Genomic DNA, 20,640 nt, shown 5'->3' with positions numbered 1-20,640 from the left:
TGATGATGTGGAAGAGAGAGATGTTGAAACCATTCAACAATGTTGAACCTGCAAGCATAGGTACGCGTGGCGCGATTTCGTTGGGCAAGCAAGGCGCATGTGCAACACGCGCCAACAGGCGCGAGTGGTGCAGCAGGAGGCGGAGAGAGAAGATGCTTTGTGAATAGTGTGTGACACATGGCTGATTCTGATTGGCTGTCTCGTTTTTTATCATCTTAATAATTCAAACTCGATTTATTTCACTCGAAATTAATTATTTTTTTTACCAAAATTCATGATTTTTTTTTCTCTTTATAAATAGAGACTTGATTCATTTGATTTGGACACAGAAAAAAAACCAAGTTTTTCACTATCTTAATCTTATTATTATCTTTCTATTAGCAGACTAAGTGAAGTTTTAAATTTTTTTTAGTGAAATGAATCCCAATAATAACCATTTCAAGACCCAAAATAAATTATTTTAAAAATTTTTGTTTTTCCAACAAAACTAAAAAATAAATTGTTGATTGTATTATTTTAATTTAATTATAATCGATAATTGTAATTTTATGTAATTATAAAAACAAAAATATAAAATTAATTAAGAATAAGAAGAAAAAAAATGGTGGGGTAGAACGTTGAATGAAAAACTATTGGAGAGGGTAAAAATGGAATGAGTGTTGAATAAGAGAGAGAAAATGATGTGGAATGTTGGGAATTGAAAAATTGAGTGTTGGAAGAAAAAACCATTGGAGATGGTCTAAGGGCCAAAGTAGTGACTAATACTCCCTCTGTTCCTTGTTAAGTGTTACTTTTGGAAAAAAAAATTGTTCTATTTAACTGTCACTTTCAAAGTTCAATGCAACATTAAATTTGTTTTACCAATTATCCTTAGTTATTTATTGCGGAGAGAGATATATGAAATGAGATATTTAATGAATAAGATCATTATAGTAAAAGTATAGCTTATTGCATCAAAAGAAGTGTCAATTATTAATTGTCTTGGTTTGTATAAAATATCAAAATGTAACAATTAAAAAGGAACGGAGGTAGTATTTCTTTGGAAGACTTAAAGAAACTATTGTGTTTATGTCATCAAATTTTGGTTTACTCCATCAAATGAAATAGTATCTTCAATACATATGCCCATATTTCTTACTTCATTTTTAACAATGCCTGGTACAAAAAAATAATGTAACTTGTGTTTAACTTTCAAAGTAAAATTTAGTATGTAACCGAAAATAAAAAGAGTAAAATTTAGTCTTTTTTTTTTTTTTTTTACTGTACATAAAATATTCAATCTTTCTAAATGTCAAAATGATAGTTGGAATTAGCAAATCCAGAGAGCAGTAATTGAAAATTCAACAAATGACTAGTTTATCATACAATCAGCATTAAGCTTCTAGTTATACAACTTGAATAAAAAGATGAAAGCTTATATTCAGCTGAATAGGGTTAATGAAATTTGCAGCAGCTTGTTACAATTGCACAGCAATTTGCAGGTTAATATTACAAAAATATTATTACTATATTTAATCAACTTCCACAGTCAGAGAACACAAATGAGTTGACAACCTTCATACTTCTATGCAATCTTGCCTCCAAAACTGGTGCACTCTTTCAGAAATCATTACGCTTTCCAAGATATTTAATACCTAAGACAGAAAAAATGTAAAACAAAATTCATTTTAAAATATCATGAAAGAATCAAATACTTTTCACCATTTAAACTTGGCAGTAGAAATACTCTACATAAGCAAGGTTGTCAGACTTGAGAGTCTACATAGAGACTCGAGAAGGTCTGTACAGTAGACTCGACTCATAAACTCGTAAGAGTCCATAGATTATAAAAATGACTTTAAAAACCCCCTGCAAATGACACATATATGATAGAACATCAAATAACAAAAATAATTCAACATTCCTATTTCAAACTCCTTAATAAAGTTGTTAACAGAAAAAAACTCCATAATAAAGCAAGCACAGTAGCAAAATATAAAGATAGGGTCCTAGTTTCTTTCTATACTACATAAGCAAAAATAAAATTATAAATTAAACATTTCTAAAATTAAACATTAAACATTTACATCGAAGAATGTTTAAGTGTTCACAACTAAAACAACAATTGGAAAAGGACCTGAAAATTTGTTGTGGCTAAAATCAAGCTCATAAATATAAGGAAGTTTAGTGATTTGAGATGTGATTGTGCCAATAGAATTATTGGAATTTGCATGGAAAAAAGCAATATCAGGAAGTTTATCAATAAAACCATTAAGGGTAGGAGCACTTAGTTGGAAACCATTGAAATCAATTGAGATTAAAGCAATAGTAGAGTTGTTATCTGGTGGATTATCACAGTGGAATCCAATATAGCTGCATACATCAGAACCTACCCATGAATTTGCAACACCTAATGGATCTGAAGTAACCAAGGACTCGAATTTTTGAATCACTGGATACACTACAACAAGTCTTTGGTTTGCAAACACCAAAGATTCTACTAGCCACCCTAACTCAGGAATTTACAAAGTGCAACCAACCAGAATGAAACAAAGAGCAAAACAGAAAAGAGGAACACAACAGACTGAACAGAGCATCGCGAGAACCACACAAAAACAAAACGAAGATGAGGAACATAAACCTGACATGCAAACACTAGAAGAACAGAGAAACACAGCACAACACACAGTTCAACTCGTCGGAGATGACACACAGTAAAAGCATCGCACAAAGATGGAAGAGATGCACATAGAGACCAGAGATTATATAAGGGTTCACGACCCATTAGAATTCAAGAAACGGTGGTGCAGCACTGCGTTCTGGGCTTTTTCAAATAAATAAATCAAACTCACGAATAGTGAGTTTGTCCCGAGCCTGTCCATATTAGAAAACAATTTTGTTTGCGAATAAACTCGTTTTGGGTAGTTGGACTTGTAAACTTGGCTGAAAACATGGCCGAATCTATGAGTTGACTCGCAAATATGATAACCATGATACAATTACAAACAGAGTATTTCTTTATTCATGAATTGCAATTCTGGGATGAAAAGAAGGAAGAGTTCTGCCGGTGAAGGCATAAAACCTAAACTTCTCTAATGCATAAAAGGCCAGTCAGTTGGTGTAAAGAATACTTCACAAACTAGGTTTTTTTTTCAAATTCTGTAAAACCAAACAATTGAGGTAAGACGAGTGAGAAGGTTACCGAAAATTGTGCACTCTGAACACCATTTCTTGTGTTTCACCTTTCAGAAGAATAATTAACACATCATCGGTGTAAGTTGGATCATATTATCCAGCTTCTAGTGATAGATAGTCACAATCTTAGTTTCTAGACATGTTTTGGAGGAAAAAAATAACCTGACCACTCAAGGTTATTTGACATCATAAATTGTGAATATTGAACCATCTCACAATGTTACAACACTTCCTTTAGAGGGAGAGCCTCTGTGTAGCAAGGTTGTCTAGATATCACATATTCAAATCTAAGAAACAGTCTCCCCACTTGCAGGGTTAAGGCTGCGTGCATCTACCCTCTAGAAACAGTCATAAAAATAGCATTTCCTTACACTACTTGTGCAAAGTTTGAAGCAAATTATATGTGTCGATACCTGATGTTCTTCCATTATCCTTTAGTCAGAAAAATCTAATACATATGATAATTGTTTTAGTTTGAGATTTGCTAGTATTGAGGTTTTGTCCTGCTTCAATCCAGACATCGGGATAAGCATGAAAAGTTGATTTGTTGTGCATTCCTTAAGTCTGTATTACACTCAAAAGTTAAGAAAATCATTTCTTATCTTTATATTTTTATACAAGCGAAGTTTCCAAATTCATTTCACTAAGTGATCTGAGGAATCATGTAATATGAAAATCCTAACCAAGATACATTGTTGATTTTTAAATGACATGGATGAACTTTTCAAATTGCTAAAAGAATCAGCATCCTTCCTCACACGAAAAGAGTTCAGCAAACCATGATCATGCCCATAAATGTTACAATCCATACATAAAAAAAAAAAAAAGTAAACTACATTGATTTACAAACACCATTTACCCCATAGATTAGGAAACCATCTACCCCATTGATCAGGAAAGTGTGGACAAGATAGAGAGGACTATGAAATGTCACAACTAAAAATAGTCTCGAGAACAGTAATCAAACCACAATCAAGCCAAGGCTGCTTAAATCAAACTCAAACAAATATGAAGTGAATCCTATAATCAACCCTTCATTGGGAATTGATCTTATCCGGTACACAACACACAAAAAAACATGTATAGTGAACACCTTGAGAAATTAACTCAATCCAATATAAGTTCCGAGAAGTATAACTTCTTCATTCAGAAATACTCACACATGTGGTAATACTCTTTTTCTAGTCAACATACAGAAACATGTTCGAACTTAAAGGAGAAATTCAAAATTCAATAATATTCTTTGATTTTATATTCCAAATAACGTTGTAGTTCTAAACAAATTTGGATACATATATATCTGCATCCTATAATCAAATCATAAGCAATACAACATGCAATTACAACAAAACTTAATACTTAATAAAACAGTAACCAACAAACACACCTACCTACATTATTCACTGAGATTATCAGCAGAAGTGTCTGTGTCCTCATCATCACCATCGGCATCATCTACTGCTTCCTGTATTTTCGATATTTCAGCCTGAGCCCTATCCAAAATCTGCTTCTTCTGCAACTCCAATTCCCTATTAAAATCCAATCTCACCTTCTCCAACTCCATCATCTGTTGCCTCTTAGTATTCTCAATCTTCTCATATATATTCCCAAATTTCTGAATCGAATCAGCCAAAATCCTATATGAAGCCTCCTCCTCTTCCCTATCGACATCATCCTCGTCACCATCAAAATCCTCATCCTCATCATCCTCAGAACTCTCAGACTCGCCAGGACTATCCCTCATCTCATCAAAACCATTCGACCTATTCAAATAAACCCTCGTATTCATAAACACATACTCCCCAGAATCAACACCACACGCAAGTCCATACTCTTGCCTTGCACTCGACGACATCAACATATCCATCTTCTTGAAAAATGGCCATTTACAAGAACTTAATCCCAAACCCATTTCATCCATTCTACTCTTCTCTTTCTTATATCTCCTCTTCACCTTATCCAATACACTCCTACACTGTGCCACATTCCTTTCAACTTTCAACTCCTCAGAAACTTTCTCAGCAACATCATGCCATTCCTCTGATCTCAAACTATTCCTACCAATTTGAAGAAACTTCTCACCCCATATCTCTAACAACACAAACGTCGCGTGTTCTGTCCATTCCTCCGACCCAGAGGAATGGACAGAACTCGAACTACCACCACGATTAAAGTTCGAAAATTTACCACTGCCCCATGGTAACAATTCATAATTCGACACAGAACCACCACCAAAACCGCCACTAGGGCCGCTTCGCATTTTTCTCTTTTTTCTAACAAACCCATCATTTTGTTCAAAATTCCCAACATACCCATTTCCAATTCCGTCTTCATCTACGTTATAATCATCGAATTCTTCGGGTTCATCGTCTTCGAAATCTTCTTCGCGATCGTTGTAGCGTTGATATTGTAAGTTACGAATTGGGTGTTTTTGACGAAGATTAGGGTTCTTGCGTCGTAAAGGATACCCTTTTGACGGGTATCTTGAATCGTCTTCCATTCCGTCCATTGAATTGAAGAAAAATTGGGGATTTTTGCGAAGAGATTTTTCTGATTTGAAGAAAAAATTTGAATTTTTTTGGTTAGGGTTTTGTGTTTTTGTTCAATTTGGGGAAAAGTTTCGTTTTTTTTGTTTGGTTTTTTTAAATTCTTGTTCTTGTTCTTTCTAATGTAAGTGTGTGTTTCGGTTTTAGAGAGAGAAAGACTTTGTGATTTTACATATGCACCCCTTCTTGATTTAAATTTTTTGAAAGTTTCTTTCATAAGAAATTAGATTGTGCAACATATTAAAATGAATTTCCTTAAAAAAAAAAAAAAAAAGAATTAAACATGAATGTTTGAAACTTTCAAAAATTTAAGATAAAAGTAATGAATATTAACAAAAAAAAAAAGATAAAAATTTGAAACTATAAAGTATATTTTAAGTTTATTTGTTTGTTTGTGTTGCGTGTATGCGTGTGTCTCTTATTGATAAGTTATTTGTTCGTTCAAATTTATTATCAAATATAAAATACTACTTACATGTTACATAGTTTTGTTTGTTTTTATATAAACTTGAATATTGATGTCCTATATTTGCATTTACATTTTAGTTACTTTAAGTTTATTGTGAAACAAAAAAAAATTATGGATCAGGTTGTTTGGAAGATTTAGGAGATTGTCATTTGAATCATTTAATTGACTTTCCACATAGATAAGATAAGTATTTTTTTGTCTAAAAATCCTAACTCAATTGACAAATGCCAAAATTCAAAGGTCGGACGTTGTGACTCGGATTCGAACTGGGACTTCACAGTTGTGTGTGAGTTTATTTTCAATTGATTACCATTTTATCTAAGACAAAAAAAAAAAAAAAAATTTTTAGGTTACAAGGAAAGATAAAGTTCTACACTTTTTTTTTGTAGTTTTTTGCTTTCCTACGAGCATAAAGAAGCATTCTTCACACTATAATTTTAATTTTTTGAAATTTATCTATTTAAAACATGACAAATTCAGTTAAAATAAAATAAATTAGTATTTTTCTTTTGAAAAAGTTTAGTGTAATTAATAAAAATTTATAATAGCGTGGATCGGATAATTTAAGATGCATCTTTTTAATCAATTGTATAAAAATTGTTAAATTTTTTATTATTTAAATCAAATCTACATTTACATCAAATAGCACTTTCAATTAATTTGTTGATTTGTAATTGATGTGCTATTTGACGATGGTGTGGACAAAATCAATAACATACTTCTAATATCCAAAATATTTGATGATGGTGATAGGTTTGGTACCACATGCATATAGAGTCGAGTTATGAACAATGCATTCATTGTCAAGTATATTTGAAAGATGTAATATATTTAAATATGTAGTATATTTGACGATGTAGTGTGTGTGTGTGTATATAAAAATTTATATTTGAAGACCAGTTTATTTAAAGATGGTGATATGTTTGTGTTTAATAAATGATGTGAATAATTTATATATGAATATATCATTGATGATGCGTATGTGTTTTATGCCTCGTTTCTACTCATTATGATTATGCGATTCTTGTGTTGGATATATTCTCAACCGCTAGTTACGCCTACACCCTTGTGGTGTAGATTTGCAGGATGAAGATCTTAATATAACAGTGAGTCTCGGACGATGGTGTTTGAGCCTTCTCATTTTAGTTTATCCTTTTTGGAAGTCTTTATTGAGTCGAAGCTCTGATCAGTAACACTAGGGATTGATGATTCTTTTTATTTTAGATTTTGTTTTCAGAATTCGACTATATGAATCATGTTTTGATGTCGATACAATGTGACAATTACTTTGATGTTTTGAAAAATTATTCCGCTGCGACGTTTTTTATTTTATTTAAATGAAGTATTTTTTGTTTCAATTTTTAAAAGATATGTGATGTAACAGCCCGATTTTCGCTATATTTATTTTTAATTGTTTTAATATGTGTTTATATGTGCTTGTGTGTGAATATTTATCATTTGGTGCATTTTCATTGGGTTTTCGTGTTAGAAGGGTAATTTGGTCATTTTGAGAGTAAGGGTAATTTAGTAAATTCATGTGAGGATTATTTTTAGTTAGAACCATTATTTTACTAAGTTATTAGTGTGGTAATTAATTGTGAGTCGGTAAGTGATCGTTGTTAGTATTTTACCGTTAAGTGAGTAGAAACATTTTATAATTGTGTATGAGTGAGTTAAGCCCACTAGGATATCAGGGTTAAGCCCATTGGAGAAGAGCCTATATAAACCCTTGTCTTAAGAGAAAATAGGTCTTCATTTTCATTTCATAGAATTTTGAGAGAGGTAGAGAGAGAAAGTTCAAGAGAATAGGAAAATGGTTAGAAGGGAGAAAAGCTTGAAGCTTTGGCTATGATTATTGCTAATTGAGGCGAGGAGGTTAGATTTCAATCATAATCAATTAGTTGTAATTTTTCATTAATTGCATGCTTAAGTGCTTAATTGAATAAGTGATTATTTTGCTCATAGTTGTTGAAATTCATGCTCTTTCTATGATGGTATATTTGAATACATGAAATTGGTGATAATTGAATTGTTTATGGTGAAATTGTATGTTCATAGTATGTGAAAATGATATATTGTGAATTGTGTTCTAAATGTTGAATTATGTTATGTTGTTGTTGATTTGTGATGAGAATCATGTTTAATTGATGTTGTTGTTGTTGATGATTCTTGGCTTGAGTGTTCATAAATCATGAATTTGTGTTGTGAAATAAGTTGTTGTTGTTGTTGGTTTTATAAAAATGGATTGATTTGGTGAATTATGTTTAAATGACATTTGTTTCCATGTCTGATGTGTTCTTGAGAGCCCTTTTAAGTGTCTTGACCTGTAAATAAACTTTGGAAACATATTTGGGCATTGGGAGATCAAAATTGGGAATTTCGGGTAAAAAATGGTTGAAACCCGTAAGTTTTTCTGCAGAACTAATGATTGTTCGCTTAAGCGAACGCGTAAGCGAACAATCACAGTAGGTTTTGGAACTCGGTTACGTAAGCGAACCGGTAAGCGAACAGTAAGCGAACATTACTGTAAGCTACTGGAACTTGTTTGCTTAAGCGAACAAGGTGGTCGCTTAAGTGAACAAGCCTAGTTTCAGCAACCTTTAATTTTCGTTCCGGACTTTAGGAGGCCAATCCGAGCTTTGTAAAATACTTCTTTCAACTTGTTTAATCTCTGTTTTTACTCCTAAACTTAATGAAACATGATTTACTCATTCAAATTTGAGATTTTCTATTTTGGTTGAAACTTGAACTTTTGATAAATTCGGATGTTGTCGGAATAAACTTTTGTGAACTAAAAGAAATTACAAGTCGGGTCTACAGTTAATATGGACTTAAGCAAGGCTTGTAAAGTTGGTTTAATGTCTTAATCATATCAAACTTGATTTTCGGGTGGGATTAGGGAATATGTGAACTTGGGGTTTTCTCATACGAACTTAGGCTAATCTTCGAACTAATGTTTGATAGTTCGTAAGTGGCTCAAGCTCATGACTACATGATTGATTAAGATTGACTTGTGAGTCTCCAAACTTGAATAAGTTACCTTGTTTTGAAACTATCAATGTTGGTCGTCTGCCGCTTGATACGGACTTTGTCGAAAACGATTTATTTTAAGCCAATTACCTTATAATCCATTGTGATTAGTTTTATATGATTGAATGAAGATATGTGAGTAAATGGTAAGTGTTGAATGTGAGGTTTATCACAAGGTGTTGTATTTTCCTCTTTTACGTGGATGGTGACAAATTGTGCAAAGTGGTTGAACTATAGAATATAGTTGAAGTTGATTAATGAATACATGTTGATGAATTGTGATATTTTGGAGATGACTCTTAATTGAATAATGACATGTTGATTGTGTGGACGTAAATACTTGGTAATGCAATTGTTGTTGAAGTTGATCAATGTAATTGGAGGTGTACTTTTACATTGTGTTGGTGCACGTATATGTTGAGTAGTTGGCATTATCGAGTCTTTGCTTATATGTCCATGCATCATAGTCATATTGAGTCATATGAGAAATGTAAAAGGAGATGCACTTTTACATAGTTGTTTGTAAGAGGAGGTGTACTCTTACATGAGATGTGCGGTCGGCATCTTGTTGTTGTTGATTGGTACCACATGCATGTATGTGTCGGAATTAGGCGCATTGCATAATTAACATGAGTTGTAATTGTTGCATATGAATGATGATAAGTGTGCTTGGTGAGTACTTAATCGTGATAATTGGAATACTTATGTGAATGTGTATATTGAATTAACTGTTTATGTTAAGTAAGACGAGTTGCCAATCTGGACGAACCAATGTTAATTCCAAATCGTGATAATTGGAATTTTTGCATACTAATGTTGGCTTTTTCTTCCTTACCATCTGGACGGACAGATACCGAGTTGGCAACACATAACATTACAACAATCACAATAATTTCTTCTGTACACTTAAAGGATGCCGAAGCTAAAACCATATTTGACAACATTGGGCGAAGAGGGATACATTCCATCATCATACCTTGATCTGTTATAACATCATTCTCATCTAAAGCATGCATAACACTAAGACGTTGCATCGATTTCGATAGTTTCAGCTTTGGTAAGTTAGGCATGTACTCTAGAATTTCAACATGATTAATTCATATTTTTCGTAGGAATATAATTAAAGATGTGAGATCAGCTCGCCCTACTAATTAGATTACCTTATAAATTATTTTCAATACAATTGATTATGAAATCCACTAATTTCAAATTACAAAAAAAAATAAAAATAGATCCAATAATTTAGTTGAGTAAAAAAAATAAACAAAAAAATGCGCTCAACAATACAAATGTACAAATGTGCTCAACAATACAAATATACAAACATGAAAATAAATATATAAAAAAACATAAAACATAATTGTTGATTTCATATTAACATAATTTTAGCTTTAACCAAAACAATACATGAAGAATTCAATTATTTTAATGTTAGGATTTCAAAGTAATGTAGTATTTAAGGATTATGAATGTTATTATCTAAAGAATTGAGATGATTGACTCTGATCAACGAACATATATTAAGCTTTTTAAATTTCAATTTAAAACTAATAACAGTATAAGACTAGTCTAGAATTTTATATTAGTTGAATGAACCTAGAGCACTGAGATGTTTTATAAGGGGAGTTTGAGCTTCAATGATACTTTATTTTCCAAAATTGTTTGTTGCATAATGTTGTTTACGAACAATTATTTGATGCATTATAGATACATCTATACTATATTCTACAATATATATATATATATATATATATATATATATATACTTTTTCATTATCCTAATTAGACCCTTGAACATATATTTCTATAATAAAGATCGTTTTTGGCGTCATTAAAAAAAATTATATTATATTTTTTTGTTATATGGTCGGTGTCATTGAAATAGATAACCATGATTAGTTTGGTCTGTAGTAATTTGAAAGCAACAAAGGTTTATATTTTTAGACATAATCAAAATCAAAATTTCTTAAAAAACATCATTCATAATTTTCAAACGTTAGCGCAATAAAGAGAGAGAAAAAACAGACACGTGAGTGCCCCTCTTTTCGCTAGTAATAAATAAATGTAATATTAGTTTAAAGGCTTAATTGATCTGCCGGTCCCTTAATTTATTTCTTTTATTCAATTTGGTCTTATAAGTCTTAACTTTCTCAAACACGTCCCTTAACTGATTTCTTTTATTCAATTTGGTCCAATTTTGATAATTTTAATCCCCTAAAAAAAGAGACCGTTGGATTACGGAAGTCTATCAGATTTTATAGTGTATCATCAACACCTAATTTATTTACTTTCTTCTTCTTCCATCATCTTCATCTTCATTCATCCTTCAATCATCTTCATAAAAAACCAAGATTAAATTTCAAATCACACTCTTCCAATTCCATTCTCTAGATTCATCATCAATTCTCATCTCTGCAATCCCAAATTCCCCAATCCAATCCAAATGGCACAAAAAAAAAAAAAAAAACCTTTCCCATAGCCAAAGAACACCAGCAAGGCAAGATCCCAAACAAAACAGAACACGAGCTCACAAAACCACCCTTGGAACATAAACACCCCACAAAAGGAGAAGAAACACAAAAATCAAAAATCCATAAAGAAGCAAAACCTCAATAAATTTTTTAGAAACAACAACACATAAACAACAACCTTCATCACCTCCCAAATCAAAGAGCTCCATTTCACGACAATCAAACACAAAAATCAAACTCAGTTTTCTACATAAACATCTCCATTTCACGACATCCATAACCAGCTCAAAATGAATCGTTACATTCGAAACCAAACTCAAAAAGGTAGGAGTCATCCGTGAAAAGCCTTAAAACGTCGTTTTTTTCGCGTCATCACCGGACTTGTTGTTATTGTTTGGTTCCAGATCTGACAGGAGCAAGGAGGGTTTGGGTTTGGGGGAAGAAAGCAGTGGAGTTGATGATGAGTGTGAGTGGGTAAATGGAATTGAAATAGATTTTGATGGGAATATAAAACGGTTTGAATATGGATTATGGATGGCTGTCTGGAATTTTCTTCACAAAAAAATGACGAGTATTGGTGAGAAGAATTTGTTGATCTTTGATATGGGAGGTGATGAAGGTTGTTGGAGTGTGTTGATGATAAATGAAGATGACAATGATGGTGGTGTAGTGATTAAATAATTGGTTTAAATTTTTTTGTCCTGGGTTTTATTGATGAAGGATGAATGGATGGAGATAAAGATGATGGAAGAAGAAGAAGAAAGTAAATAAATTAGGTGTTGATGATACACTATAAAATCTGATAGACCCCCGTAATCCAACGTTCTCTTTTTTTAGGGGATTAAAATTATCAAAATTGGACCAAATTGAATAAAAGAAATCACTTAAGGGACGTGTTTGAGAAAGTTAAGACTTATATGACCAAATTGAATAAAAGAAATAAATTAAGGAACCAGCAGATCAATTAAGCCTAGTTTAAATTCACAATCATTTTATATGTTTTACATATTAATGTTTATTCACATATGACAAGCATGAGTCAAATAATCATATTTAATACATGAAAATGAATATATATGAATTATATTGGTTGTAAGTTCATGTAGTTGGTGTTGTTATTTCTGATTGCAGTGAATAACTCTAAGAATTTTATTTATTGCATGAAGAATGAAATAAATATGTATATTTTGTCACATATATTATGGTTTGTGCATGTTCTTAGTGTTGTTGTTTTTTTTTTTTTTTTTATCGAAATTCATGATTCCAAGAGTCATGTATAATTAATGATGAGAAAGAAAAAAAACAATTGTGTGATTTGTATAATATTTAAAATTGTTCTTTTAATTTAAAATTAATTGTATAATAATTTTATTTTAATCTTTTCAATTAAACATATATTTATATATTTTGGTATATTTCTAAAATGTTTTCTCTTCTTAACTACTTCAAATGACTTGAAAATAATTCACTACAATAGTAAATATGTGAATGAGTAGTTTAATCTTATATCAATACAAGTGTGCTATGACAACTTGATTTGTGTACAACATAATCTAATGACTCTCATAAGAGAGAATATACAATCAATTTCTGGATTCATGTTTATGGATTTTTCTTTGATTTATCTTGTATGGACAAACCTTTTTTGATTTTTTTTTTAATAAAACTAATGTCATAAGATATCCTTTGCTTAAAATTTGTTTCATAATCTCTTATGATTGCGAATAGATTCTACATATTTATATTCACAACCAATTTTTCTCTTTTTCATATGTGCATATGTATCATAAACCGAGTGTCATAAGATACTCTACAAACATTTACATGTACATATGTATTTTTGTCGAGAGTAATAAATTCAAATTTTTGATTTAAGGATCAACATATCATACCATTGTTCTACACACAATAACCCCATAAAGAATAATTAAGAAGAGTACCATCAAAGAATAAGATCTTTGATTAGAGGATTATTTAGTGAATTTTTAAAATGATGATTTACCCAATACTATCTTTGAAGGTATTGAAATACCCTTACATGATTAGAGGTAAATGGATGGTTGACTTCTATGGTTTTGACTAAAGGATGAGCTTGATATATAGATGCTTTATCTATCACACACTTTTTTTCATGTATTTGATATTTCATATGGTAGACTTGATTATTTGTCTTATAGATGGAACTGTGAGACACTTGATTCGTCATAAACTCTATCATATGTTTAATAAATATCTTGGACATATGCTTGTTTACCAATATGTTAGATGCTTTTTTTGTAGTACCGAAGATTAGAGCTACAGATAATGCTTTCATTCACTATGCTTTCCAGAGCTGATTCTTTGACAAGATGAATGCTTCTAAATTTACTTTTCCTAACTAATTTTGTATGCTGACTAGAATTGATTATATAGTGTCTTTTACTTCTTGTTGTGTTCTACTAGCTGGATAAAGATGATTATTGACGTTATCTAATTAGTACTTAGGTCTTACGCACTTGAACACACATTTTATAGACAATTTGTTCCTTTACTTTGTTAGAATCAAAACATCAATTGCGAGGTATTGTTTCTTAACCAACTTGATTCTTACAGTGGTACCATAATTTCGTTTATTTCTCTTAAGATAACACAAAAATAAAATGTATACTTTAGGATGTTTACGTCAGCCTTGTTGTTCCACCTTTACCTCATTGAACCTCGAAACATCTTTTGCCTTCTTGAATACTTGCCTCCAACTACACTGAGCCTTTTAAGTAGCTCCATAACTTATCACCATAACCTCTTCAACCTCTGGATTGATTAATTTATGTCCTCTTGAAGATCTTCTTGTCTTCAATTACCCTTGGTCTTTTAGGAATCCCACAAGTCGTTTCATACCTTCTTCAACTCCTGAAATGTGCTTCTCTGTCCTCTTGAAGAATTTTCTGCTCTCAACTATAGCTTTGTGTTGTACCATTCTTGTGCCACCGTTTGTCTCCACCTAGTCCACTAGTGGAAGGATCCACCTCAGGATGAGATTTCTCCATCTCAACATTCAAATGTGCACATCCACTAATTGAGTATGTGGGTCATAAAGTCCTCAGACTGAGTCAAAACTAAGTGGTACTGAACAAAGATGCACAAAATCCAGATTTCATGTTTGTAGCACCATTAACTGCAAAGAGGGATGAAGGAAGACACAAGTTCATGTTGGAGCTGTTCACCAAAGATTGCGTCAACGAATCATGCTATGGAGGAGTAAATTCATATACGAATGTGGGCTGCCACGATCCTTTCAAAAAGGGAAACAGACGCACTACCGATGAAATTAGTTGAGTAAAGGTTTAACACTATAGGCTACATTGTTTGACTAATAGACGTAGTTTTTCTCTATAAATACAATTCTCATTTTGTAGATGTAATTAACACATCCAATAAAAAATCAAGCTTATTTCATATTTTTATATGTTTTATCAATCTATGTTTATCTATTTTTTTTTATACTTTTCGTAATTTAGACCAAATAAAATAAAAAAAACTAAATAGAATGCTCTACTGGAGAAGTTAGAGAAAACACAACTAAGAGACAAATTTTATCCTTCAACATTAATCGCTTCAAGAAAAGAAAATCACAGTTAACAACATCAACTAAACCTCAGCGAAATTAGTTATGCAACTTGTTGCCAATTTGCTTTTCATTCATACGTAATTTATATTGCACATATAAAAATTTGAACCCCGATAATTAAATTTAGAACTTACAAAGTTTAAATAATATATAATATTTAGTAAAAAACTATTAATATTTGTTCTCAGCCAGAAGAATAATTAATGTGCTTAAGACAAAAAAAAAAGAATAATTAATGTGCTTAAGTAAAAAAAAAAATGTCCATAACTCTTGACTTATCGATAAAATATTCAAAATTGTTAAAAAAAGGCATTTCGTACAGAAAAAAAATATATTTTGCCTGTGTCATTTTTTTTTTCCTCCTAAATTGTTTTTTGGTAAACCTTTTTCCTCTTAATTTTTTATTTTTTTTGGTTAAGTAGTCTAACGGCTAAGGAAATTCACTTTAAAGGTGAATAAGTGGGGTGTCCGGAGTTCGAACCCCAACCCCTGCATACAAATACATTATCCTTTATAATGTCCAAGTCAACAAGCACACATCGGGTGAATAAATAATGTCACGCGATACTGTAGCCACACAACATTACTCTACCCAAACATACAAATGGTCCTGTATTATAATTTATGGCTTAATAATAATACACTCTTTGTTCTATATTAAAATTTAATCAAATAGTCATATCATCAATTGTCTTTCATATAAATCTTCTATAGAAAAGGTGATGTAGTGTTAAGATATATTTAGAATCGAAAATCTAATATTGATGGTTAATATTAGCAACCATAGTTTAGAGACATTTTAAAGTTAAGTCACTAAGAGACATTGAAATATTTTGGTTACAAAATTCGTCCTTAAATATAAAACTTTTTACTATATTGGTTAATAAATTTCCCTATATACCATACGGTCCTATTTATAAACCCCATCACCATCTACAACCTGTAAATGGGTGCCACCACCCCAACAAATTTAATCACACAATGTAGTAATATTACTATTATCCAATGTGTGCATGCATCCACTATAGTTTATATTCTTGTGCCATACACATTATGTGATTGGACCGCATGTCAGAAATGTCTTGTGAACTTGGTCAGAGCTAGGTATAATCTTAAGTTTTAACCAACTATGGGGGTGCAATATGGTCGATATGAATGCGAATGTACCTTCACATACCATGCATGTGATAGAGCTAGACTATTATGGTAAGAGAAGGTAAATTGTGTGGTGTATGTGGTAGCAATTAAACCTAACCCCTACAATTGGACATTAAATATTTCAATTTATTTTTTTACATTTTGATATTTGAATATTCAGTGCTCATTTTCTCATGCATGCAAACTACTATATAAATGCATGCGTATATGGTGCATATTTGTATAAAGTGGTGTAAGTGAAGTGTGTTTTACTATAGTCACATAGATTAATATTGTCATGGAGATGAAGTTCATTTTGGTTGTGGGGATATGCTTAGTGTTGGGAATGTCCCACAATGCATATGGAAGGAACTTGAAGAATGAAAAAGAAGATGTGAAAAAGCCGGAATGGTTCTTTGATACACCATCTGATGGGTATGGTGGTGGTGAAGGAGGTGGTGGAGGAGGTTACGGAGGAGGAGGACTTGGTGGTGGTTCCGGTGGTGGATACGGAGGAGGTGGTGGTAGTGGTTTAGGAGGTGGATATGGAGGAGGTGGTGGTAGTGGTTTAGGTGGTGGATATGGAGGAGGAGGTTTAGGTGGTGGTTATGGAGGAGGTGGAATATCTAAGGGAATTGTTGGTGGAATTGGAGGTTATGGAGGTGGAATATCTAAGGGAATTGGAGGTGGAATTGGAGGTTTTGCTTACAAAGGAATTGGAGGAGGTGTAGGAGGGATTGGAGGGGGTGTTATTGGTGGAGTTGGTGGTTTCATTGGTGGTCACAAGAATGTTGTTGAAGCAAATAAGCCTTAAATTAATATAGTTTGTAGTTGAAAATTGCTCTTCTCACTTTTAAAATTGCTCATTCCCTTACTTATATCCTGCGTTCGGCTTTTTCAACGTGAATTAACTTACGTAAACTCGTGAATGAGAAAAACAAAAGGGAGAAGAACAATTTTATTTGTGGTCGTGTGATAATTTCAATATTGTTTTGCATTATTAATGGTACTCTTGTTGATTTGGTTTTTCATCTAATAACGTTTGTATCCGTACAAATAAGTACCTAGATGTTTTACCCTTCCTATGATGTAATCCCTTTTTTTAAGCCATTGATGTAATTCGTATTCTACATTATAGTTGTTACACTGTTATATCTTGTGATTTCTTGAGTTATATATCATTATGAGAAATTGAGAAATCACATGCACCTGTTTGGTTGGTTTTATTTATAATTATGATAATGTAAACTAATGGAAAATGCATATTTTATAGCAGTGATACCTACATTGCCCTTTTATGAATTGGGGTAATTTATCCTTAATGATAAATATGATTTGATTCTGGAACGAAAAAAATAGAGATCGCATGTTGAATGAATGAGATGAAAAAGTTTGATGTTTTTGAGATGAAAATGATAATTGATTGTAAGAAAAAACTAAAATGGTGAGGCCTACATCATCCCTTGATGAACATTGGGGTAATTTATCGCTAATGACAAATATGATTCGATTATAGAACTGTTGATCACATGTTAAATGAATCAGATGAAAAAGTTTGATATTTCTGAGATAAAAATTATATTTGATTGTAAGATAAAAGATAAAAAAAATGGATTTTTCTCTGGATGAGTATCAAAAGATAATGTTAGGAAATAACATAGCTGAAGAAGAAAAATAAACATAATCACTACACAAGAATATAACGTGGAAACTCCAAAATTGGAGAAAAACCACTATCGTTGTCTAAACCAACAACCATAGAATTATTACTATGTGAATTTTTTTACAACACATAAACTTCTCTCACTCTCACCCGAATGCCCCAGTACAACCACACTCTCACAAAACAAATATTTAAACTAAGTCAGATATAAGCTTAAAGTGTTACTGACCGGTGCATCTAAAAACAAAGAACTTATATTCAATATATAGCCTTGGTCTTCCCTTTGCTTCACCAAACTAACCGATGTGAGACGTCTCCAATAATTAATATTTTTTAACCTCTTTCTTTATTCAAAGAAACTTGACAATCAAATCCAAAAGATAAACCTTTAATAACGGGTTTTAACATTGGCAAAACAAGAACTGATTTAAACAAAGATGTGGTGACAATTTTGGAAATTATCCCAAGACTTTTCCATAGTTAGATTTATATATAACTCACATGAGATATATTTTATTTTATCTTTGACCGAAACCCTCACATATATATAATTGTGAAATCAACATAGTCAATACTAGTTTGTTATTAGTTAGTTACTATCTTTTTTTAGTGGGTAGTTAGTTATTACTATCTTAATATTAACATATACCCTCCCTCATTATGAATATACAATTTTTATGTAACTTTCCACATTTCTCTCTTTTACACGACTTTAGTCTAAAAATGCCATATGGCGTCGAAGAATTTTGTTTCTATACACACCACTCATATTATATTCTCATATATAATGAATCTACTTTGTGGGTTTTTTGGTCAAGGTTGGTGCAAAGAGGTCAATCTTTTACTTTAAAATCGATTTGAGTAGTTAGTAGAAAGAATTGGCTTTTTGTTCCCTTGATGTAGCAAAATTTTCATATATGTTTTGTGATTTAATTACTATATATTTCTATTTGTTAAATGTATTTGTGATTTAAAGCTAGCTAAAAGATGTAAAGCCTAAGCACATATATAATTTAATTCTATCTATGTCCTTTTTTTTTTTTTTTTTTTTGAAATATCTATCTAAGTCCATTTATTTATTATTGTAAAGAAATGACAATGCATGTGAGAATTGAACTAGGATCCACATTGAGCATGAATGTATAGTATCTAAGTTTTTTTTTCTTCTATTGACCAAGAATGTAGTATCAAAGTTGTATTCTCACATATCACATTATTGATTTTTTATTTTTTTGTGGGAATCACATTATTGATCTTGTTTCACCAGAACAAAACAAGTCAAAAGGTATGAGTCAAAAAGTTATAAAACTCGGAATAATGTGTCATTCATTTTTCTTGTCCATTTTGATACATCTATTAGACTCATTATTCATTTTTCTGTACCAATGCGTGTGCTTTGAACAACTTAGTTGAAATACATTGCTGAATAAGGTGTCATTCCTATCCAAAGTAGAAAACATAAAGGCCTCTTTTTGAATTTTTAGTCAATAGGGAATTAAAATTCAATCCCCATTTTATTTGATGCAAATACTGTTTAGTTGAGATATGCTTGGTTGAAGTTTAGGCTTAAGAAAAATTTATGCTCACAAAGTGTAAAAACTAATATTTACGTGGCTGCTGCTAACTAATATTTTATTTAATAGTAACAAAGTTTGAGTCTAAGACTACCAAGTTGACCTAATAGCTTTAATGTTGGCTTTTTGGTGGACCCCACCAAGCAAAGGAAGTAAAAAGAGGAGTTTTTGTTTGCGAATGGGTTAGGCCATGATGCCGGTGAAAGTCCAATAAAACCTGGATACTCCAAAACGGAGACGTATCTGTATTGGATATCGATCCTTCACGGATACTCGCAGACATCTATCTACGAAGTATTATAATTAATTATTTACATTTTAAAAAATATTTTATCGGATACTTATGTGATATTTCACAGATACACAAGATAATTCTAAGATACTTCACATATATGTATCCTAGAAAAAGATGAAGGGTAAAAAAGTGAGACAATGTTGTAAAATTCAGTAAAGATGTATATAATTCAATTTCATATATGCATCAATAGAATTGTTTTTCGATGAACCATTTAAAATTATACTTCTTGGGAATGAAGGTAACAAGAGAGGTAATTCAGCTAATCAACATTAGATAAAATTTGTGTTGAGTTCTTTTGATGATGATTCTCTCGATATCCCAACATATGAAAATATAATACGATTTATAAGAAAACTTTACATTTTTTATTTTATTTTGATTACATGTATTATTTTTAAAAAATTGTGACTTTTATAATAATATAATAATGAAGAGTAACCAATGCATATTTTCTTCAAGTATTTTACATACATATAACGGGAAATGTTAACTAGTGTCCCCGGGGCACTGGCTAAGGACATTAAATAGTAACTTTTTATCAAAGTTTATTTATTATAATTTTTTTGTTAACGTGTCCTAACTGTATCACTCGTATCCGTATCGTATCGTACATAGGGTGAAACAAAGGGAACTAAATCCCTAATTATTTACCAAGCTATAAATGTCTAATG

At 31.5% G+C, this 20,640-nt stretch overlaps 2 protein-coding genes across 3 annotated transcripts; one reads left to right on the top strand and one right to left on the bottom strand.

Moving 5' to 3' along the window:
• Positions 1-1,309: 1,309 nt before the first annotated feature.
• On the bottom strand, positions 1,310-5,833 carry LOC25497372 (trihelix transcription factor ASIL2). Of its 2 annotated transcripts, none has more exons than XM_024786131.2 (2): positions 4,566-5,833; positions 1,310-1,634 (listed from the first exon to the last, which is right to left on the bottom strand). In XM_024786131.2, the coding sequence occupies exon 1, from the start codon at positions 5,681-5,683 to the stop codon at positions 4,571-4,573; it is 1,113 nt and encodes a 370-aa protein (XP_024641899.1). In that variant the 5' UTR covers positions 5,684-5,833; the 3' UTR covers positions 1,310-1,634; positions 4,566-4,570. The 2 variants fall into 2 exon arrangements, with proteins under 2 accessions (XP_024641899.1, XP_013453058.1); XM_013597604.3 differs by having other exon boundaries at positions 4,570-5,833.
• Positions 5,834-16,732: 10,899 nt separating this feature from the next.
• LOC25497370 (glycine-rich protein 23) lies at positions 16,733-17,248 on the top strand. Its single transcript, XM_013597602.2, has one exon. It carries the CDS (start codon positions 16,733-16,735, stop codon positions 17,246-17,248), a length of 516 nt encoding a protein of 171 aa, XP_013453056.1.
• The last annotated feature ends 3,392 nt before the right edge of the window (positions 17,249-20,640 follow it).

Source organism: Medicago truncatula, chromosome 6 (assembly GCF_003473485.1).
Source record: "Medicago truncatula cultivar Jemalong A17 chromosome 6, MtrunA17r5.0-ANR, whole genome shotgun sequence".
Classification (NCBI taxonomy): domain Eukaryota; kingdom Viridiplantae; phylum Streptophyta; class Magnoliopsida; order Fabales; family Fabaceae; genus Medicago; species Medicago truncatula.
The sequence above is the reverse complement of the archived record's forward strand: the minus strand, read 5'-3'. Positions and strand labels throughout refer to the sequence as shown.